A 24,878-nucleotide genomic window follows, 5' to 3' on the forward strand; every position below is an offset into this window, starting at 1 on the left:
CTGGGAAACATCTCCCATCTTAGCAATCATTGTAACAATCTGTGTCTTTGGAGGGACATGATGAGCACAAGGGAGGAAATCCTGGGATATTGAAAAACATGAAACACTTTTTTTTAAAAGAAGGGATTACTACGTGACATCACTGAATTTAAACTTTCCTTAATTTATGTACTTAAAAACAAGGAAACGAAGCAGGAGTAGTATATAATGACATCAGTGGATTGACACTGATTTACACCAGATGAATATTTGGCCAATACTATGTATGGAGTAAAAAGAAATGCATATATTTTACTGAACCCACTGTTATTTTAAAAAATACAGTATTTATGTATGTTTATCTTTCAATATCTAAATGTTTCATTTTAAAAGATGTTCTAATTAAGATATTGTAACTTAACATTTCTCAATTGGTAACAGGATATTACAGGTGGTTATAATTGCACTTTAGTATCACACTGTAGCTACGTCTACATGTGTATGCTACATCGAAATAGCTTATTTCGATGTAGTGAAATCGAAATAAGCTATTTTGATGAATAGCATCTACACGTCCTCCAGGGCTGGTGCCCTCAACGTTCAACGTCAACGTTGGGCAGCACTACTTCCAAGTAGGTGCTGCAGGGGAGCGTCTACACGCCAAAGCGGCCCACATCGAAATAAGGGTGCCAGGGACAGCTGCAGGCAGGGTCACAGGGCGGACTAGCACTTCCGGGGCAACAGCTAGCCACTCCCTTAAAGGGCCCCTCCCAGACACACGCAGCCTGCACAGCACGCGGTCTGCAGAGCCACAGGCACACACACCCTGTCGAAGCAGTATGGACCCCCAGCAGCAGCAGCAGCCAGAGGTCCACACACCCGCCCCTGCAGGAGCAGTGCTTGCCCTGCTCAATGCTATGCAGGAGGCAGCTGACCACCTTCTATTCGCGGAAGAAGAGCTGCCCCCAGGGGAGGAGGAAGCAGCCCCAGACCTTGCTGTCCTCCGACCCCGCCCCCCCCCGCCGGCCGCACACGCTGCTGGCTGTGGAGCTACCCCACGAGCACAGACTGGTGGGAGCGGCTGGTGCTCGGCGAGTGGGACAATGAGCGCTGGCTCCAGAACTTCTGCATGAATCGGCAGACATTCCTGGAGCTCTGCCAGTGGCTCACCCCCGCACTGAGGCACCAGGACACCTCCATGTGGCGTGCCCTCACGGTCGAGAAACGGGTCGGCATCGCTGTCTGGAAGCTGGCCACTCCAGACAGCTACAGATCTGTAGGGCAGCAGTTTGGTGTGGGCAAGGCACTGTTGGGGCTGTCCTCATGGAGGTAAGAGGACCTGGGGGGGGCCTGGGGGAAGGAGCGCTGGGGTGGGGAGCCCTGGGGTGGAGAGCAGCCCTTGGGGAGGGAGCCCTGGTGGGGGGAGCCCTGGGGTGGAGGGCCAGACACACCCTGCACACCCCTCACTGGTGCTCTCCCATGTCCTTCCCCTGCAGGTCATCCGCGCCATCAACACCCTGCTCCTCCACAGGCTCGTGCGGCTTGGGGACCTGGATGCTGCCATTGTGGGGTTTGCCAGCCTGGGCTTCCCAAATTGCTTTGCGGCTCTGGATGGGACCCATATCCCCATCTGTGCTCCAGAGCACAGTGGAGGACGCTTCCTCAACAGGAAGGGCTACCATTCGGTGGTCCTCCAGGCCTTGGTGGACAGCCGGGGCCGCTTCCTGGACATTTATGTTGGCTGGCCTGGCAGCACCCATGACGCCCGGGTGTTCAGGAATTCGGGCGTGTGCCGCCGGCTGAAGGTGGGGACCTACAACCCCCAGTGGGAGATCCCTGTGGGGGACACCACCATGCCCCTCTGCATCGTCGCAGACGCGGCGTACCACCTCCGGCCCTGGCTCATGCACCCTTACACAGGCCATCTCTCAGCCAGCCAGGAGCGCTTCAACATGCACCTGAACCATGCATGTCAGGTGGTCGAGCGCACTTTTGGCCGCCTCAAAGGGCGCTGGAGGTGTCTCCTCACCCGATTGGATGCAGGCCCCACCAACATCCCCCAGATTGTGGGCGCGTGCAGCGCACTCCACAACCTGGTGGAGAGCAAGGGGTAGGCATTCTTCCAGGGCTGGGCTGTGGAGGCTGGCAGGGCCAACATGCAGCCACCCGCTGCCCCCAGTTGCCAGGTGGACCCCGAGGGGATCCGGGTCCGGGAGGCCCTGTGGGCCCATTTTGACCAGGCCGTGGGGTGAACGCTGGCAGGCCACCCACTGCACCCCCCTCATCCTCCACAACACTCCCTGCCCCCACGCCCACACCACGGAGCACCCAAGAGAACCGCCCCCCACTTTTCTTGCAAATAAAAATGGACCTGTCGTTTTTGAAACCAAAAAAGTGAATTCTCTTTTTAATACGACACACACACACACACATATATATATAGTAGAACAAAAGGGGGAACTATTTACATGGGGGGCAGGTACCATAAAAGAACAGGGGTCCAACACAAACTACATACAAATAATGGGGGATATGTACAAAGGGGGAGCGGGGGGCATGTCCTCGGCCCCGCACCCCTCTACTGTCCAGTGCCCGGGGTTGGAGGGCGCAACCCTCGCCTCGGCCTGAGGTTGGGTGGGGGCCGGCAGAACCGGCAGATACAGCCAGTGGGTGTCTGCAGGCCCCAGGTCCCCCTTGGCGGAAGGGCCCAGGGTGGCGGATGGCGGTGGGATGGTGGTAGGAGCGGCGGGCGGCGCGGCAAGGGGGGCCAGGTATTCCGCTATGTGCTCGAATGTGCGCATGAAGGCCCCACATGCCTCCTGGCGCCAGGCCAGCGCTCGCTCCTGGAGCTCCAGCCGCCACTCCTCCACCCGCAAGCGCCATTCCGACACCTCCAGCTGACGCTGGAGGGTCGCGAGCAGCTGGGGATCCGTCGCCGTCCTCTGGTGGCTCCTCCTCTGTTGGCCTCATCCTGGGGCTGATTGGTGCTCCACCGAGGGGCAGGCCTGCTGGGATGGGCCTGGTGGGCTCTCTGGGACCACTGAGACCTCGCCGGCGCTCTCCAGGCCCTCCGATGGTGCAGCTGTGGAACACAGGGGGGAAGAAGAGTGGAGACAGCCATTAGTGTGGGCCCCGACCCGTGGCCCTTGTCCCCCCACCCCTCTGCTGCTGGTTCCCCATCCCCGGGAGATGCTGCTGCTGCTGATGGGTGTCCCCCCGCCCCCTCGCGGGACCCTAGGTTCCGCTCCCCCCCATCCCCAGGGATGGGGCATGGCACTGTCCTGCTGGGGCGCAGGGGCTGATGCACTCTTCTGAGGGACATGCCACTGCTGTCCTTGGGGCCATGGTCATCTGGGCATGTGGAGGGCCCTGGTCATGTCTCTTGTCCCCGCCCCTTAACCCCGGGGGTGTGCACCGGGGAGGGTACGTACCTGACGATCCACTTCCACGGTCAGGGGACACCCTCTGGGTGGACGCCCTGCTGGAGCTCCGGGATGGGAGGGCGATGTTGAGCCCTCCATAGCTGGAGGAGGATTCCCCCTCCTCCTCCTCCGGCATCCCAGGGGTGGGCTCCTGGGGGGGCCCCTGGGGTGTGGGGCTTGCCTCCGGGGAGGACTCCGTCTCTGGGGCCTGCTGGGGCTCATCAGCCGAGGTGTCAAGAGTGGCTGGCGGGGAGGAGGTGTAGCGGGGGCCCAGGATGGACCTGAGCTCCCTGTAAAAGGGGCAAGTGGCGGGGGCAGACCCAGATCGGCTGGCTGCATCCTGGGCCCGGAAGTAACCCTGCCACAGCTCTTTAACCTTACTCCTGATGTGATCAGGAGTGCGGGCAGGGTGACCCCGGACAGCCAGGCCCTCGGCCAGCTGAGCGAACGCATCCGCGTTCCGCCTCTTGCTCCCCATTACCTGGAGCACCTCCTTCTCGCCCCAAAGCCCCAGCAGGTCCCGGATCTTGGCCTCCATCCAGGAGGGGCCCCGCTGCCTTTTCCCAGGCTGGCTGGCTGCCTGGGAGTCCTGGCTCCCCTTGGAGGGGTGCTCTGGGGGAGCTTGGGGGGCTGCCCAGCGGCCATCGCTGTGGGGGTGCTGAAATGGGGCTGCAGAGGGGCGTGCAGGCTGGCCGCGTGGCAGAGCTGCCACCTGCACGCGCTCTCAGCTTCCTGCACAGGAACACAGGGGGCGGGGAGCTTTAAGGGGCCGCTGCACGCGGCGACCATAGAGCTCAGGGGCTGGAGAGAGCGTCTCTCAACCCCTCAGCTGATGGCCGCCATGGCAGACCCCACTCTTTCGATGTTGTGGGACGCGGATCGGCTACACATGCCCTACTTCGACGTTCAACGTTGAAGTAGGGTGCTATTCCCATCTCCTGATGGGGATAGCGACTTCGACGTCTCGCCGCCTTACATCGATTTCAACTTCGAAATAGCGCTCGCCACGTGTAGACATGGCGGGTGCTATTTCGAAGTTGGCGCGGCTACTTCAAAGTAGCCGGCACGTGTAGACATGGCTTGTAAGGGAGGTTTAACAAAGAATATGTACTTCATTATTGTATGGTAAAATTATACATGTACACAGGCTTGCATACTATGCTGATCAATACATACACATTTGTGTTTCATTTCAGAAGGGTTTTACTTTGTGTTATTTCAGTTACTGATGAAAAAGAGTATTAACTTTTGGGTCAGTCATGATAGTTGCTTTGTGATGAAATATGTATTCTTTGACTAGGTAAGAATATTATGGAAACTACTCATGGCTTCATTATTGTAAGAAATGCAGCAATTCGAAAACAAATGGCAATAAGTCATATCACACTACCTCAATTGTGTTTTCTCATATAAATTCCACACATACTGGCTGGGTCTACACTTGCCCCCAACTTCGAAGGGTGCATGTTAATCAGGGCGATGGGAGATTACTAATGAAGTGCTGCAGTGAATATGCAGCACTTCATTAGGCTAATTCTTGCCCACGGCAACTTTAAAGCATCAAACATTGAAGTGCTGGCATGTGTGTAGCCACAAATTTTGAGGCATAGAGGGACTTTGAAGTAGTGAGGACACTTCAAAGTGCCCGCAGCTATGTGGATGCCAGCACTTCGAAGTTTGATGCTTTAAAGTTGCCGTGGGCAAGAATTAGCCTAATGAAGTGCTGCATATTCACTGCAGCACTTCATTTGTAATCTCCTGTCACCCTGATTAACATGCCCCCTTAGAAGTTGGGGGCAAGTGTAGACCCAGCCACTGTGAATTAAAATGTGTGTAAGGATTATAGTTTAATATTTATATTACAGAAGTACCCAGCAGCATCAGTGAGGAGTGGCTATTTGATTTCGCTATGCATTGCATTATGTTTGACCCAATGTGCTGCTGAAGTCAATGGAGAGAATAAAATTGATTTCAATAGGCATGTTGCTTTTAATTGAGGATACACACATAAGAAGACTTGATCTCTTTTCTTGAAGTTTAAATCTATGGAACCACGTAATTTTAGTAGATGGAGAGGTGCATAATCAAATAAAACCATTTAAATATATATATATTTATATTTGCAATTTGTACGTACATAATTATAAATAGATATAAATGCCAATTCCCTCCATCTGCCCTTCCGTTCAAGTTATAACTTGTTGGCTAACTTATACACATACTGTAAAAAGTGGTTCTTGAGGAGGACAAGGTCTTGTGGTTAAGTTCAGGGAGGACATTCTATGAACAAGGGAAAGCATGGAAAAAGGCACTGAGTCATTTGAGCATTTACTCTGAAACCCTAATATAACACTTCACGTTTTTACATCAAAGAATTCAAAGGACTTTAAATGTTCCTTAAAGAAGTCTCAGCTGTTTGGAAAGGAGTTTCCTAAGTTGTTTACACACAGGAATGGCAACAATTCAACTACAGTTGTCTCTAAACCAATTTTCTTATAACTATCATAACATCTTTATGAGGGCATTTTTAAAATTATTTAAGTGTGTTAAACTAAGAAGACTGTATCAAATTCACAAATTGATTTAGCAACAGTTGTAGTTATATTGGCACAATTTCTTTGTGTAGACCACAAGTAAATGATTTGCCTCACAGAAATAAAAGGTCACAGTGCCTACTTCCTATAAATTAATTTTGATCTGACAACAAAAGGCCAGTATCCAAACCTGTATCACTTAGTTATCCAAGTTCTCACTTAAACTTATAAAATGATATTTTATTCTCACTGGAGATGTATATGAATTCCCATGATTTTTAAACATTCTTACTTGGGCAACTATTAAAATATGGTGAACACACCCAAATTCACTTAACTGAGACACACATAACAGGGACATGAATTTAATTAGGATGTTTCTCAAGGAACCAGTTAACTTCTGGCGTTAGGATGCTGATTTTGACTTTGGGTAATGCTTTTCTCCTCTGTCTCTAGTCTCTTTTTGTTTTGTTTTTTCATCTCCAACAATTTCCAAAATGTCAGTATATGAGATACATGCAGAAGCATGAAATTGTTTCACTATTGTTTGCTCCTGACTGTTCACTTGCAAATTCACATCAATTATATATGCCTACTCCCTGTCACTGCCACTGAGCAGACAACACATGCAGTTTTAACCCAACACAAGGAATATTCAATAATATGATAATCTTTCAAATTTAAAAGACTACAACTATACTAGTAAACTTCTGTCACTCCACATGAGAATTTCTAAAAATGACAAAAAGATAATCACAGTCACAACAAGCCAATTAAAATGATTCTACTTCATCCACAATAACTGCTGAAATAAAGCAGAGCTGATGGCATTGAATGGACAAATCTGGAAATACCATAAACCTGATTTTGGGTTTGTTTGGGAGAAGCAAGAATCTACAGCTTCTCTCAGGAAGAGCTGATATAACTCACCAAAACCAAAACAAACGAGAGAGATTCATATGAAACCTTATTAGATAGACTCTATTAGACTCTTACAACACAAAGAACAGCAAATAGGATGAACAAAAGTGATGATGGCTTTAACTTGAGAAATGAAAATGTCCCACAGTAAATAGAAATATTTACAACATTTGGTAGTTGCATTGAGATGAATGCACTCTAATAACTGAAAGTAAGTACTTGCTTAACATTCTTGTTTGTTACAGCAAAATTTTTTCTATTCCTCTGATCTAAAAGAAATATAAATTGATTTGGAACAGCATATTAAAAATATTCTCACAGAAACGAATGTATCATTGCACTGAGATGATTAAAATATTAATGAAAAACATACAAATTTGCCATCAGTGGGTGCATTATATACCTCAAGACACCCTTTCAAAACTTTCAAGCAAGCAGCTCCCTTATTTTGGCTCAGCATCTGCAGCAGAGACAATTAATGCAGAGTGATGCCTGGATGGCATCACAGCCCCCTCCAACAAGCACATTCTCTGAAGAGGCTCTCCTCTCTCTTAAGTTTCTAGCTGTTATGATTAGTGAAAGGGATAAAAATAATGTAATGTAGTAAAAAAGTAATGAATAGCAAGATAATGTGAACATCAAACTTAAAATTCATGCTACTTACTTTCTTCTAGATTTCAACCATGTTCTACAGTTTTCATCGAGGCAGACCTTAGGTCACCTCACTTTAAGGTGGTCTGGAAGCTCACCAGTGTTGCCTCATAATACATGATTCATTGTACTAGGCAGATAAGGGCTTCCAGGATACATATGATAAATATGAGTATTTCATATTGGCAGAGAGACTTGGAAACAAGAAACTCTTCAAAGGGGTGAATTAAAGAAAGATCTTGTTAAGTAATGTGCACAACTTTATAAGACTTACAGGATCTCTACTGACTAGGAAACTATTTGATGCTTGTACAAATATAAAAAATCCATCACATCCATCATTCGAGATAAGTGAAATTTAATGAACAAAAATTGTTTGTGTAATATATGTCAAATAATTTTACAAATATTAGTATTTGCAAACTGCAATAAAATAGGTTTCAAAGAGATTTTTATGGTGTACAAAAGTCACATAATACCTTGACAGCCTATGTGATGTTTTGGCATATGTAGCCCAGACTACAAGCAGAGTCTGACAAAACCTAAGCAAGCAGACCTAGCTAGGAATCAGGAGTCATGCTTATTATACAGAATTCTCAAGGGAATCTTGCAATCAGAGGTCACAATCGAGGCAACAGAAGCAATGTCACGATATCAGAGAAAGGGCCAATTCAGACCTGCTCTCTGATAGTCAGTGAGGTCAGGGCTTGCAGCAAATAATTGTATCAAAAGAGAATATTCTCTGAACACTTTTAGAATCGTCATCTGAACAAACAAGGCCAGGTCATCTTGAGGTTAAATCAGAACTCTCTGTTTAATACCTTAGAGCTCATTGTTTTATGTTTAATTCCCTGTCAATGTATTACTTAAAAGAGGAATCTCTATCAGCTGCAAACAAAATTTCTGTTACTAGATTTTATTTGATAATATATTAAACTGTTTAGAAACAATAAAATTTGTAATTAACTCCTTAATTATATCCATAAAAATATCACTTATCTCTTCATATGCTTCAAAATACTTCATACTAGAGTACAGTAATGATGTAACTATTTTAAGAGAAATGACCTGCCATAGTTTAGTAAATCTGGCACTCAATCTGCACTTGAAAAACCACTTAAATAACTGAAGATTAAGCATATCCTACTTGCTGTATAATGAATTTGAAAGTGAGGTTAATTGCTACTCTTGTCTGACTATTTTTATTCCTTTATACGTAACATGTCACAGGGGACTAAACACAAGACTTATCACCGGCTTTTTAGTTGCAATAGCTTAATTTATGCACTTATAAACAAATGTCAGAAATTTTAACCTGATGGTGTGTACGTATGGGAGAATTATTTTGAATGGTCCTCTAAGTGACACTTGATTGTAGAACATGATCTCTAAAGTGCTGTGAAAATATTTACAAGCACTGAAGTGTTCTGAGTCACAGCTGAAGAAACTAACTGACCCAACTGGACAATATATTATTTTTTATAATGTTCTTTGCCCAGTTTTAATTGCACATTATGAGATTTGTTTTCAAGACTATTTAAAACTTGCAACACACTATTTTGTTTTGAAACTCAATATTCTGTTTTTTTAAATTTTTTTTTTGAATATGCATGTGGTAAGATACAATATTTAAAGCTCGTGCACCACGAGGCACTGTGCTATAACTCCAAAATAAAACTATCTTTCTTATAAAAAGAGTACAGATATAAAAAAATTGATGATTGTTGAAAAGCTTGTACAGTATGTGTTACAATCTGAATGTTAAAGTTATTCAGATGAAAAATATACATTGTAGAATACCTGTCCTAAGGGTTACTATAAAGTTGACTACGTACTGCATTATTCTACAGTTCTTTTATTGAAATATTTGAATGATTTGTAACTCTTCCTACAATTAATTGTAAAACCTTCTATTGGTGCAGATTATATGAATCTTGTAAAAGGTACGTGGATTTTTTTATTTTATTTAACAACACTATATTTAAAATATATAATTTTTCAATTTGGGAGTCTTTGCTCAATATTTTGATTAAAAGAATGTTTCAAAACATCAAAAGGAGTTAAACTGTTGATGCAACTTTATTAGTGAGAAAAAAGACTTTTAAGTGTGTGTTCAATAATTACAAAGTTGTTACAAGGAAACAACTTTTTTGGAATGCTGTAGATCTCTGACCTCATTAAGACAATTAATCCTTCAAAACACTATAGATCCGATGCACAGACTAGAAAACCAATAATTTCTTCATAAGCAATGTCAGTCAATTACATTTTCAGTTCAACAGAATGATCTGGTAAAGTTCCTTCTTGTCCTAATCCAACCTCCTAAAGGTATTTTACCAAATTAAAATAAATGATTGGAAGTATTCATATTCTAACATATACATTTATAGAATGCTTTATTTCTTCTGTTGTGGATTTAAAATGTATTACATGTAGCCATTTGTAACAAGAGTTGTATGCAGGACTTGTTTCCTAAGAATTCATTTGTTCACCCAGCTTCATAACTCTGTATATCTCTAACTAATTTCTGTGAAGTGAACAAAATGTGGCACCTCAGGATCTTCTCTGAATATGCAATGTATACCTAAACATTCTGCATAACCCGTGAAAAAGGCTATTTGTATACCTAAATTAGTTGAACTTAAAGACTACTTAGCTATTCAAAACTAAGTAACCTAGACTCTTTGAGCTCAATGACTTTCTGGAAAATAAAAGTAGCACCTCTGCAAGCTATTTAAAAAAAACAGCACAGACTTATGTCATCCAAGTATATGGCTACAAATTCAGTGATAATTTTTAACTACACCTAAGTTCAAATATTTAAAAAAAAATTGAAAAGGAATTTAGCCAAAATTACTCTCCCTTAACCCCTCCAACCAAACCCATTTGGATTTAACTTGTTGCTAAAATTATCTGTCTTTTGCACTCGAGGACCTGGGTCACAACCTTACTTAGGGACAGGAAATAGTTATCAGGTCATTGAATGGTCAGATGAAAAAGGATTTGAAATGCTTTAGTATTCAGGGGTCTATTCATCTAAAACAATTGCCTTATGCAGTATATAAGCTGTGGATTTTGATTTGGGCATTCAATTTATTCATCTATAAATTGGTTGTGAGGTAGAAATATTTATTTAATGTTACGAGCTCCAAGTCATGAAGACTAACTTAAAAAGAGGAAATATCAGGTTCTGTAAATTTCTGTTCATTATCTTATTCAAGAATGATAAGACTTGCCTTCAGTGACTGCAAAAATTATGAGGCATAACCTTGTTTGACCCACATTAGTTCACATTGAAATCCACATTAGTTAGTAATTAATTTAAGAAGCAGGAAGACCTAGCTCTATTATTTTTAAATGTCCCCCTATCCCAGGCCAGGTAAATTGGTACAATAGCTAGGTGTGAATACCCCGGTGTCAAAGCTCATTGTTTCATAATGTCTTGGGGCTTTAAAAGGTTGTTGGTACAGTTTGGCATCCACATTTGTTGGCATAGAAAAGGGGAGAACACAGAGTCAGAAAGCTTCACAAGCTGCTTACTGTGGTCCTCCTAGTATTGATATAAATCTCCACAGTCTATAAATGGACAGGCATTAGAAATGAGTAGAGGGTATGGTGTACAAGCAGGGTGAGCATTCAACCAACTCCAGAAATCCGAGTAGTCAATACCATGGAATTTGGAAGACCAGAAGCACAATTATACATCAGGGTATCAAGCTACAGTCTCTTCATGTCTGGAGACTCACAGTGCTTACAGTGCTGGAACTTCTGGCAAATACCAATTTTACTGTTTAAAATACACTTCAGAATGTAATATGCAGAAATCACTTTCTAAATATTCAGGTGCCAACACATACAGCATTACTTACCTCACAAACAAAGTTGTATTTATTTTTAAGCTTGTGCACCATTTCAAGATTGGTTTATTCCAAGACAATTGAAAATGCCTATGTTATCACTGATGGACAGAAGACTGGCAAATTAGGCACAGATTTAATTTTAAAGTTTCAATTCATAACCAGAAACTGGGCCACTAAAACTATGTAATTGAAGCTCGAGTGAATGCACTGTAAGGCCCCTGCAGTCTTTTGCAACTTTTCAGCCTGCCGCTGTTGTGAACTGGGTTTGCACTCTGCCAGCAGAGCAGCTCTGACCCAGGGAGAGCACTCCTTCAGATCAACACTGCCTCGGGCTTTACTGCTTTCTCCAAGAAGTCTTACATTTCAGGCATTAAGTTGAATTTCTTCTGGAGATGATTAACCCAAACCCATGACAGATTTTTTCCAAGATATCCAACTCCTTATGTTTATTTTATCCTGGCTCTTTTTGGATGTACTGGACACAAGTAACCTACTCATTTTACATGTTAAAGGGCTGGTGGAGAGCCATTAATTCCTTAAAATGAGAAAATATTTCAATGTGTGGAGCTCTGTTGTGTGAGCTCACACTAGATAATGAGAAACAAAGCTGTAGAACTATGATTTTAAAAGACTCCTTTCCATATTACAGGTTTTTAAAATGCATTTTTATCACATCTCCATATAGATCTTACTCTTTTTGGAACTGAATTGTTCTGTCACTCTCACCAGTGCGATACTGTAAGAATGAGATATTGCTTTCATAGACTGCTATACAAGCTTAGTACCAAGAAAAGATTATTATATTTTTACTGTAAAAATGGCAAAGAATTTATTAAATTATAGAATGTTAATTTTGCAGAATGGCTACTATTTTTAGACCAGGTAAGCAAAAGATAACTTAATTTTAGAAATTGGATATATTCAAACAATTTGTACTTTCTGGGAACTAATAGCTTTTATGTGCTTTAACTGAAGATGGATAAGTTATTAAAGACTAAAAACAACTAATACTCATGAGTATTAGCAACCTTTCATAATATTCTTATCTACCTTTTGAATGACATAAACATCCTGATATAATGAAAGCTTATCTGTTTCATAGCACTAGTAAAGGTTACTGGAAATATCTCAATCTCTATGACACTTCTGTCAGCTTTCATCTGAAGATATTATATCCAGACGACCACTAGGAATTTGAATCAATAAGTAAATGCTATTTTCTTACTGCACACTGACATTTTCCAATGTATTTCCTTTCAATGCCACAATGTAATATATTACATCTGTTAAACATGTTTATGTAAAAAAACATTTTAAAAGCACACACTTGAATTAACCAAAAAAGGCAATCCTAAATTACCAGATATTTTTGGCCTCGTACATCGAGCAAATTAAAGACAAAGTGGCAGTCCTAAGTCTCAATTTACGAGGGTTTAAGTTAAACCTAGTAATAATTAATATGCTATAACAATATTTTGCACTTAACACCCATGTGAGGATGTAGATGTGCTTTACAAACATGAGTTATGAGAAAGTTGAGATACAGAGATATTTTAAGAGACATATTCAAGGTCACACAAGTGGTCTGTGTCTCAGTTAGGATGTATGAAATTCTGGACCCAATGAAGATATCAAGAGTTTAGCCATTCATTTTACAAAGGTCAGGATTTTATACCTGCTCTCTTGAATTCTAGTCCTCTGCCATAATCATACAGTCATCTTTATTCTAACTTTGGTTAATGATATCTGGAAACAATGTGCGTGTTACAGGGAAGTTGGTAACTTTGTCTTTTCTTAAAAACTAATTGAAATAAGCAGAATCTGTTATTTTCAGATGAATATTTATGACAATCTGTCCTTAATACTTATACTTTCTATATTTCTTACTATACTTTCTGTAATTTAGTGATCAATGATCATAAGATGACAGCAGATGCAGTAGTACTAATTAGATACTAAGGCCTATACAGAAATTTCCAACCTGCAGGCTATATCTAACAATATAAACCAGTATGACTAGTAGAAAACTTACTGACACTGAACACTGTGCACATGCAGGAGTTATTTTCACTGATTCTGAAGTCTATACAGAGAGAATGCACATGCACTAAATTCAGATATACCCTGAATGATGTACTCCTATGTTAGTAAGTCATCTTTTGTGATTAAACCTTTATAGAGGTCTCAGAGTTATTAGCTATAAGTCTATACAGAGAGAGTATAGTGCTTGAACTTCTGAGTAAGAGAAAGAAAAGTGGATCTGGACTTCGATAATCTTCAACAGACTTATTGACTTTCTAACAGATTCATTTAGTTTCTCAAAACTAATTCCTCATGTAAGAGAAACGATGGGCAGCATTCACCAATAATATGTGTAGATGGAATGCATTCATTATCAAATAGCCAAGAGGATAAAAAAAGTGCTGCAGAAGCTTATATTACAAATGAGATAGACCTTTAGACTCAGGGTGGCCAACCAGTTAGGGACTAAGAGCCACATGAATAGAGTGCAAAGAGCCAAGTACTATATATTAATTTTTATCTATCTGTACAGATATATCTAATTATCAGTCTAGATCAGTAGATAGCTCAATCGATCCATTGATATACAAAAATAAATTTATAATACATGTCTCAATGCCCTCCCCCAGTCCCAGAGCCAAGCACCTCCAACCCACTGTTCTAATCCAAGCCTCCTCTTATTCCTCCAGAACCCGGCACCCCCAGCCCCCTGCTCTAACCCAATCCCCCCACCACCTTCAGAGTCAGGAATCCCAGCCCCCCACTCTAAACCAAAGTCCTCCCCTTTCCCCAGAGTCAGGCACCCTAGTCCCCTGCTTAAATTCAATGCCAGTGACTCTCTAGAGCTGCCACCACTGCTGCCACTATGCGCTTCTCCCACCAAGTGCTGGCGTGTGTGTGCAGAGCAGAGGATGGCACTCCCAGTGCATGGCTCCAAGCAGGAGCCACATTTAATTGCTCAAAGAGCTGCATGTGGCTCGAGAGCCGTGGGTTGGCCACCCCTCCTTCAGACTCTCCTTTCCCTCCCACCCTTTACAGAAGCTTTGTGCTGCTGTAGCAGAGCAATACAGCCATAATGCCAGTTGAACTAAATGTCTGTGAATTTCAATAAGTGGATCCATGACACAGATGTGGCAGAGAAGGGTTATGACATATTCTGGTCCATGATTTACAGGAATTTTGCAAGAAGGAGACAAAAGAGAACACCAGCCATTTTTAACTGTCAGTGCAACTCTTTTGATTCAAAAGGCCCTTGACTAGTTACCATGAGGAACTGGACTGGTCCTTAGGCAGTCCCAGAATGAAGGAGTCGACATAAAAGTGACTTAAAGCAGAGCGGGTCTAAAAATCATGAAAAATAATACGATTTTTTTAGAATAAGCAACCTGCTCCCCCAAAATTTAACTGAACTTTAATTACATTTTTCTTTTGTCAACTGAAATGAAAAATTGACAAAAAATTCACTTGCTCTAGCTTATAGTTACCTAACCTCATCATCTTCTAGTACTGATCTAAGCAAAATTAAGCTGTACCAGATGATCTAGTCCAATATAGTTAATGAATATGAGTGTCGAACAGATCATGGGAAATTAGAGAACACCTCTTTAAGATCGCTTCAATGGGCTTTGGATCAGGCCCTAACATCCATGGGGGGTGGGCGGGGAAGCAGGTATTCAGAGTGTTTGTGTGTTTGTGTCATACACATGAGTGTGTACATTTAAAATATATTAAAAGTTCACTAAATATTAACACTTCAGTGCCATTTACAACGCCAATATTTAGGTGGGTTTTCTAGCTTTAGGATGAACAGCCAAGTTACTCTCAAACCTCTAGAATTATTTTTGTACATTTATGTATCTTTCCTGCCATCCTCTTTACATATAATCACAGATCTTATTAGATTGGGAAGTCTTTCAAAATATTCATATGTTGTTTGTGCAGCCTCTAACATAAAGAGGTCTGTTTCTAATTGGGTCTTCTGCATTCTATAACATTAATGACTATTTCTACTTCAGGGCTATTATAAAGTCAACAAAGGCTCAGCAGTGGATTCAATGACATTTCATAAAGATTTGATGTCAAATTTAAATATACATATATTTTTAGATATTCCTGTTCACAAAAATGCCAGTCCTATAAAACAGGAAAGGAACATTATAAGATTTTGCTCATATGAGTACTCCTGTGTGATCAAAATTATTCACATGCTTTGATGCTTTGAAGAAATGAGGCCATAAATTTATTCTTTATCTCACTTTCCCCTATAGCTTTGTTATAAACTGATTTGCATAAAAAATGGGATATCTTCTCCAGAGCTCATTTCCTCTTTTTGGTGATACCTCATTATGGTAAATCTGTGGCACATTAGCTTTTAAAATTACACGAGTGTGATGCCAGAAATGAAATTCAGATTTCAAATAAGGAAAAAGCAGGAGTAGGATGTCCTGAAACTAAAGCTTCTGGATTTATACAACAATCTACAATAAAAATAAATGAAGATAGAAAGAAAATACATGAACCAGTAAGAGACTTGTCAGAAGGAAAACCACTGTTTTAAAGCTTTCCATGAAATCTCAGTGAGCATGTATATTTCAATAAGCTGCAAATTTAAGATGTGGCGGAGGGGAACGTCATAACTTTTACGCAGTATTAAACCAAAATTTTTAAAAATCCATTGTTCAAAGAAAAATATTAGTCTTATTTAAACCTAAACCCAGGAATATGAGTGTTGCTGATAACAATTTATCCTAATTTCCCCACTGTATTTAGTTATATGTCAAACAACAGCATACAATATTTTGAGACTTCTGAACTTTCTAAGAAAAAAGGTAAGTTATGGCAAAGTGTCGTCTTCACCTTTTACAGAATTAATTTGCTTTAATTAATTCAGTGAATTGTCGACCTTATTCACTTATTGTCTATCTTATCTTTATTTATTTCCTTCCATTCAATGGATTTGTTTCCAAACAAAAGTTTTATTGTAGTCTTTCCTTCACACAAATGCTTAGTATCCATTAATCCTTAGAATAATAAATATTCTAAAATAACCATGAAGAAATGAAATACCAGATATATTTAAAGTTTAAACAAATTTAACCAACCCAAGGATAGAATATAAAATACATATATGACCCCCATGGTTTAAATAACCTTAAATACTTGTAAATACTGTATAAAAAAGGAATCAGACATAAGCATTTATAGATACTGTTTTTTTCCTACCACTTGGTTTCTTCTATGAAGTATTTCTTTTTTGCATTACGATTATTTAAAATACTGTTAACTAAATTCCATAATTACAACCAAAAGAATGGAGAAGATTCAAGAGACATATACATTTGACAACTTAATCCTTCTAGATGTTTTCTACAGTGATGTGTTCCAGTTTTAAAAGCTAAAAATGGTCTAATTGTTTCACTTCCTAGGGCATCCCCTTTCAAAAGTAGCAATTCCACTATTTAACAGATAACATGTGTTCTTGCCATTGATGTTACAATTTCTCCTCCCCACCTCCCACATTAAAGCAGGAGTATTTAGAATGCAGACTCCCTCTTTGAGATCTCTCGTTAGTGGGCTTCTAAAGAAGATGGGTTCGGATTCAAACCCTTCACCAAAGCACGGATTGTCAGACAGGCAAGCTGACTGACTGTTGAGGTAAAATGGGTCATATGGTTGTTGATTGGTTTGCTCTTCCTCCTGCTCTGGGGGACAATGTGTGCAGAGCTTGAATAGCATTTGGTCCAATAAAAGATATATCCTCTTTTTCTAAAATTATAGGTGCTGGTACTCACCCCTGGCTGACGCGTGGGGGCACCCTTCAGCCCAGCAGCTGGGAGCCAGTTGAAGGTGGAGCCGTGCTGACAGCCCCACCCATGGGAACACTGGCCAGGAGGAACATTCCTGAAGAGGTGCCGGTACGCAGTACCAGCACATACCTCCAGAGAAGAAGCCCTGTCTCCCACATTGAAACAATCTGATATTCTATAAAGCTTGTTGGCAGAGAGTGGGAACTCCAGCTATAAAAAAAGATTCCGTTCACAGCAGGAAAAGACATGACCACAAGGCAAGAATGGCAGACACTGGCTTGCTGCTTGTGAGATGAGAGACAAGTAACCCGGTCTGCACAGCTCTTGTTCAGGCCTGCTCCTGTTCAGTGAAACTTTCATGCTCGCTGTTTGGTTTGTGGAGGCCAAAGTGTGGCACAGGAAACTCCAAAGTCATCCTGGTGGTGTCAGAACAGCACAAGCAGTTGTTCTCCGGTGTTTACTTGACCCTATTTCCCATTTTCAATTTCAAGCCTTCTGGCAAGCTCATTTGAGGCCAGATTGCGTGCACGAGAAATGCTGTCTTCACAATTGATCAAGGAATGAAACAATGTGGCTGCATTTCCAGTCTAAGCATGACTTCTTCAGAGAAGAGTTACCAATAGTATGCAGTGCCTGTGAGAGTTCAATGGAAATAAAGCTCATCCAAGTTGCCAATCGGGGGAATAGTTGTGGACCACTGGAGAAATGCCCAGCCTTGGTCTAACTCTGTTTCTGGTGCAGACAACTGGATTACACTGACTTCAATAGTAGCTGATTTGAATAAAGGCTGAGTGAATATGAAAAGCCTCTTACATAAATTTTACCTTTTCTGCTGAAATTTCTCATACCCTCAGGCCAAAGGTGAATTCTTTTTGTATGCTCAATATAATCTTTGTATTGTATGAGCATGGAGAACAAATGCTTCACCCCCACATTTAAAGATTTTTGCCATATTCTTCTTCTGATTTCACGGTTGAGTTTATTTTAAATAAACGTTGATTATTTTTAGGAATGAGTAACTGGGGAAAAAAACCCAAGAATTTTGTGTATTTAGAGAGGTCAAAAAATATGTCTGACATACCCATGTACAAAAGCCTAAAACTTTTCTCTGGTTACTATCATTCGTAGTATTCTTTGCAACTGTTTTGTATTTTTTCTGTACAGTGTCTTGTTGCTTGCATAAATATTTTATTAAATCTGTAGCAGCTGGTGTCATGCATGCAGTTCCATTTCCAGTCCCACAGCATGGTGAGCAGCTCCTCATTTTGTTGGAAAGGTCTTTCAGCTCCCTTCTTCACATGGAGCTTCAAGCACATGATCACTTATATCAACACCCCCAATTTAGAAATATTTAGGGCCTTATCCAAAGCTCAGTGAAGTCAATGAAACAAATTCACACTGATTTCAAAGAGTTTTTGGTCAGGTCCACCATGCGCATTAAAAATTAATCACTAGAAAAATACATTAAAACTGAAATGTTTCATCATGTCATATGAGGTGTCCATATACAATTCAGGACTTGGAGTTACTGCCTCTTCTTGCTTCTTGATGGTTTTTCATAACTCAGAAAGAATTGCATAAAAACATCACAAAGTACATAACTACATATAAAGAGAAATTCCTGTTCATACCTTCAAAGTAGCTGACTTTTGCTGGAGGTCTCTTCCTCAGTGGTTTCACAGGGGGTTGTTTATTTTCATTGTTTTTGAACAACGCCAGGCGCACAGCTGGATCTAGAAGACAAGTTAAAATCAGAGGTCAGATCTAGCTTGTTCATTCTTTAAAGCAATTTTTCACCTTTTAGTCATTTAATAAAAGAAACAGAAACCCTTGTGTACATTTTGCATTAACAAAAACAATTACAATACTTTTAAATAAATCAATATAGATATTTAAAGAAGCAGCTATCTGAACTTGTTTCATGTACTTTTAAAAGTTTTCTTAATCAGCCACCTGTGAAAAATCTAAAAAAAAAGTATATGTACTAAGAAATATTTAAACATTTTATTCTGAAGGTGGGACTCTCAATCGTAAATATTAGGTAGCCATATATGTAAACTGCAATATCTGCAACTTAATAGATAGGTGGAGACGCCTTTATTTGAACCATAGTATAATGTAAATCGTAAATATTTTATTATCTGATGCTAAACTTGAGAAAGATACTTGTCAGCTCCTACCCCTACAAAATCAATATGTATTTTTCCACTAACTTCAATAATAGTAGAATTAGACTTTAGACCAGAAAATTGCCACAAATCCCTTCATGCCAAATGAAAGGTCTAGAATAGCATGAAGCAGTCCCTAGAAGTTCTAGTTCTGTCCAGGACAGGATTCCCTTGGTGAAAGTATGCCAGACCCAAGACTCCTTCACAAGCCCCAGAATAGTGGGCAAAAGAATGGCATGGTTGGGAGGGCAGGGATGTGTATCGGGGTGTGGGAGGCTTTTTATAAGACAATGCAATGTCTATTGAATAAAATGTAAGGCCACAAGAATGGGTGAGAACAAAGGTCCATTTATCCCAGTATCCTGTCTTCTGACAGTGGCCAATACCAGATGTCCCAGAAGGAATGAACAGAAGGGTAATCATCAAGTGGAACTCTTTGCCAGAGGATGTCATGAAGACCAAGACTACAACAAGGTTAAAAAAAGAACTAGATAAAGTCAAGCAGGATAGGTCCATCAATGGCTACTAGCCAGGATGGGTAGGTACGATGTCACTAGCCTCTATTAACCAGAAGCTGGGAATGAACAAGAGGGAATGGGTCACTTGACAGCAGCAAAGCAGGTAGCTTTTTAAAGAGGTGATGGTAAGGAAGCTTGGTCTATGCTTATCAGCCCCTAACCCCTCCAACAAAATACTCTTGGATTCCTTGCTGACACTGAGCTTTCACATACCAGTATCTACAAAGTACACTTTTTACCATCTGATTGGCTAAGGGATTCCAAAGATTGGCCTCAATTCTTAAATGTACATTACTTAAAGGCACTCAGATACTACGGTTATGAGTGTGATATAAAAAAATGTACACAGAAACAGGGACTGTATTACAAAGAATTTAGAAATTCTAAGTAGTAATATGGTCTACAAGGAAGTCTGGAAGATGTTGCCATATGCTGGATGCAGAAGGCTATATATATCCTGGTAATGTGCTCTCCAGCATCTGCAGGAGCCATGTATTGTGATATCACAAGAGAAGTATAAAGCCACCTTATCCTGAACCCCTACCTGCCTGGCTGCAAGTTTCATCTGCCTTTCTCTCAAGGTTAGCTTTGTTCACTTAAATGGGACATTTTAAACTGTTCCAGATAATTAGATCATATGTGTGGAGGAACTCAACTATTGCATAGGTAACTTGTTAATTGTGGATACTTTAGCAGCTGGGATGGGCAGCTAGACAAGCCAAGTACTTCTATTTTGGTAAATTACCAAACGCTTTATTAATATATTATTCTTCGTGTCAGCAAATGCTTACAATTCTCAGTCATATTGGTGTGATGGTTCATAACATATCTAAAATACAATAGCAGATAAGCAGTACTTGTTACAAAACACAAGAGCATTTATCCTGCATTTTTACTATAACTCAGCAGAAATATTGCAACTATATAACTGTGTATTTGTCAGGCAAATATAATTTTAATTTCAAAGACTCTCTCTCAATAAACTTTAGCTGACAGAAAAGCTATACTAAATATCAAATGTTAAACTATACTTTAATTGGTTACTGTAATTTCTACTTATAAAATGAGTTCTATTGATATGTATAGTACAACACGGTGAAGAAAGGTAGAGAAGAATATTTTCTGTAATGATTGCTTCTCCAAAACCAAGCCTGTAATGTCAGTTAAAATTCTGACACTCTAACTTTAAGACAAATTTCAAATATGGTAACTTCCTTGAAAGGGGTAAAAGACCAAGTTACCAAAATTGACAGATAAGACATTCACAAATCAAAATGTGATAAAGGATTCCTAGATTTCATTTCTGATGTTCCTAAAAGACTATTATAACTTGTTTTGCTTCTTGCATCTATTGAAGCTATTCTAAATTTGCTAAGTTTAAAAGCTTTAGAAATGGAACTTTTTCACATTCCAACTTGCTTATTAAACCAACAAAAAAGACAACTAGTCCAATACTACAGTGCATTAGGGACATTTGGGTGAAGTCACCTAAAATGATTATTCTCGGAATTATTCTATACTTCATCTATATGCAAGTTTGTCAAAGTAAGTATTGATGGAGATATGTATATTGGAAAGAGAGTTATGGAAACTGTTCTGAGAGATTTATATCAGAAAATCTGCTTTGGAGCTCTGCAAAATAATTTAAATAATCACTGAGATTCAATATAATTCCCAGAGTACTTAAATTATGCCTACACAGATTACTTTAATCATTGCTTACAGCTCTGATATTAAAGGAACCCTTTTAAAATCTCGCTGCAAATTAAGGCAATATTATTTAGATTATTTTATTATATTAGTGTTTTTCAGTATCAGAGAAATGGATAAATGGATTGGATTTGTGTTTCTATTACAGGCAATCAAGAAATGTTTGTGGATTTCACACAGAGGAACTATGAAAGAATTCAACAGTACCAAATGTGGTTTATTTGAGGAAGATTTGTACTCAAGATCTGGACACCAAAGAGGTGATTTAAAGCACAGATCTTGGCAGACTTCAAATAGAAAAGATAACTTGGACAAATATTATAAATGTGATAAAATATTATGCAAATTTATGTTACTGCCCCTGACCTGGCCTTTGTTGCTTGACTATTCTTGGCAACAGGTGAAACAACAAAAGCAAACAATCAAAAAAGTCTGCTTTGTTTGTCCCTGATTTTGGGTGCTGGGAAAAATTAGAAAATAAAAATAGATACTTGTGCCAGTTTCAAAGAGTTGATATTTCAAAACTGCAAACACTGCATCATGTGTAGGAGGGTTATTTAGGGTAAGTTAAATGAGAGAGGGACTGGCTGTTTGTTCTGTTTATACTATGCCTATTTACAATGTGTTACTGGCCCAAAATTAGGGCTCCTATACTGCTGCAACACTAAGACTAAATAATAATAATAATAATAACAACAATAACAACAATAATGAAAAAGATATGAAAGCATTTTATTTCTTCCAGCACGATTCTTTCATACATTAAGGAAAATGCAGCAATAAGAGTATTTGGGAAGTACAGACGGGTAAATTATTTTCAGTTAATTACATTTGTGTGTATTCTTAGATAATCTTTTATATCTACATTCATTTAATTTAATACCCTTCAAAGATGAAGAAAAACAGACTGACAGAACAATATTTCTTGTACTGTGACATATCAATCCATTGTTTCAGTTTTATTTGAGTAGTCAAGTTTCAGCCTTACTACTCCTTCGTCTCCTGAGCCGTGTCTACACGTGCACGCTACTTCGAAGTAGCGGCGCCAACTTCGAAATAGCGCCCATTACGGCTACACGTGTTGGGCGCTATTTCGAAGTTGAAATCAATGTTAGGCGGTGAGACTTCGAAGTCGCTAACCCCATGAGGGGATGGGAATAGTGCCCTACTTCGAAGTTGAACGTCGAAGTAGGGTACGTGTAGACGATCCGTGTCTCGCAACATCGAAATAGCGGGGTCTGCCATGGCGGCCATCAGCTGAGGGGTTGAGAGATGCTCTCTCACCAGCCCCTGCGGGGCTCTATGGTCACCGTGTGCAGCAGCCGTTAGCCCAGGGCTTCTGGCTGCTGCTGCGGCAGCTGGGGATCCATGCTGCATGCACAGGGTCTGCAACCAGTTGTCAGCTCTGTGTATCTTGTGTTGTTTAGTGCAACTGTGTCTGGGAGGGGCCCTTTAAGGGAGCAGCTTGCTGTTGAGTCCGCCCTGTGACCCTGTCTGCAGCTGTTCCTGGCACCCTTATTTCGATGTGTGCTACTTTGGTGTGTAGACGTTCCCTTGCAGCGCCTATTTCAATGTGGTGCTGCCCAACGTCGAAGTTGAACGTCGACGTTGCCAGCCCTGGAGGACGTGTAGACGTTATTCATCGAAATAGATTATTTCGATGTCGCTACATCGAAATAAGCTATTTCGATGTAGCGTGCACGTGTAGACGTAGCCCTTGTGTCTCTGCCTGGGTGTCACCAGAAATACCACTTCCAGAAAGGAAATGGTTAAACAAGTAAAAATACAGAATTTCTGAAGTCAGCAGCTGAAAACAGTTACTCCAGACCTCTGGTCATCTTAAAATATTTGGTGAAACAAAAAAATAAATTAACTTTATTAAAGTCTTTGAATTTCCTTGATTCTGTGGAGTTGCTGATAGCTCCTTAAATCCTAAAGTTACACCAGAAATTCTGTTCTCTTCTGCCAAAATATCTGTAATAAGGAGAGGCTACCTTTACCTTTACCTCTCCCAAATGATAGAAGCCCCAGGACTTGAGGCACTCACTAGCATCTTTCAAACCTGTGTTTCCTTGAGCAAGGGTCTTGGGCCCAGACACAACATGACTCTGTAGAAGACCCCATACTCTTCAGCTCTTGGGTTCAAGTTTTTTCCAGCCTGTGCTCAAGATTAAGATTGGTAAAAAAAACAAAACAAAAAACTCACACCCTTGCACTGCAATCTGCTTCACAAAGTTTCAACAAAAAACACAACATTATAATGCACAAACACAAAGTCCCACCCTATAAAACCCTCTTTTGGGGAAGTCCAGGGCTATCCTAGGCAGGAGCAGGGTCTGGTAGAACCTCCCACTCTGCAACAAACCTCTTCTCTCTCCTGCACTGTCCCCACTCCATCCCTTCCCACAAATCTTTTGCCCTGCCTCTACCCTCCCCTGCTTCACCCACTTCCCATCCCCATTCCACTCCTTCCCCCAAGCCCTCTGTCTGGATCAACGTGGCTAGTGGGGGTCTGTTGCCAGCAGCAGAAAGATTGGCCCACCTCCATACTCACTGGTGACTGGAAGCCATGTGACTTGGTTCCAGCATGTTGTACTCAGCCAGTTCCCAGATGTGTTCCTCTGCTTCCTGCTGCTGCTGCTGAGTGTTGAGGTAGTTCTACCTCTTCCCCACCAACCTTTCTTTCCTGAAAAATGCTGCCTGGAGAACTGGCCATGGACCTTGCAGAGGCAACAGGTCTTGAGCCCTCTTTGTTCTCCCTCCCTTATGCTCACCAGTGGCAGCAGGAAGTAGAGACACCCTGCCGCACCCCGATCTGCTCTCCTGGGTCCCAGCCACATGCCTCAGGGAGGGGGCTTGAAGGAAGGGGTGGAACTGCTCCCATACTCACTGGTGGTGGGAAGCTGAGCAATGTGGCTGGGAGCTCGCAGACTGAAGGGGGCGGGGCCAGACCACCCTGCTTCCTTCCTCTGCTGATGAGTGCAGTGGCAGACACAACCCCAGCTGCTTGCACCAGATCCCTGCTCTTCTCAAAGGACATGTTGGTCAGGGGTGTGGGTTTGGGGGGAGAAGTGGAATCCCAGCTTGCTCCACTCTGCTGACTCCCAGCTGTACTGCTCCACTTTCCACAGCTGCTGCTGAGTGTGAGGGGTAGTTCCACCCTTCCTGCAAAACCCCAAGCAACATGGCTGGGAGCTGCTGTGAGTGTAGTGGCCTGAGCCAGATCATTCTACTTCCTGCCACCAGTGAGTGCAGTGGCAGGTCCAACCTCTGCTGCTGGTCTCAGG

The 24,878-nt window shown here is 41.3% G+C and overlaps 1 protein-coding gene across 1 annotated transcript in view; it reads right to left on the bottom strand.

Moving 5' to 3' along the window:
- The window catches only part of LRRIQ1 (leucine rich repeats and IQ motif containing 1), a 209,033-nt gene that overhangs the window by 42,901 nt on the left and 141,254 nt on the right, over nt 1–24,878 (bottom strand). Inside the window, exon 23 of the mRNA XM_074984002.1 lies at nt 18,827–18,928. Coding sequence (XP_074840103.1) covers nt 18,827–18,928 — 102 coding nt within the window. The remainder of the gene's footprint in view (nt 1–18,826; nt 18,929–24,878) is intronic.

Source organism: Carettochelys insculpta, chromosome 1 (genome assembly GCF_033958435.1).
Source record: "Carettochelys insculpta isolate YL-2023 chromosome 1, ASM3395843v1, whole genome shotgun sequence".
In the NCBI taxonomy this organism is placed as follows: domain Eukaryota; kingdom Metazoa; phylum Chordata; order Testudines; family Carettochelyidae; genus Carettochelys; species Carettochelys insculpta.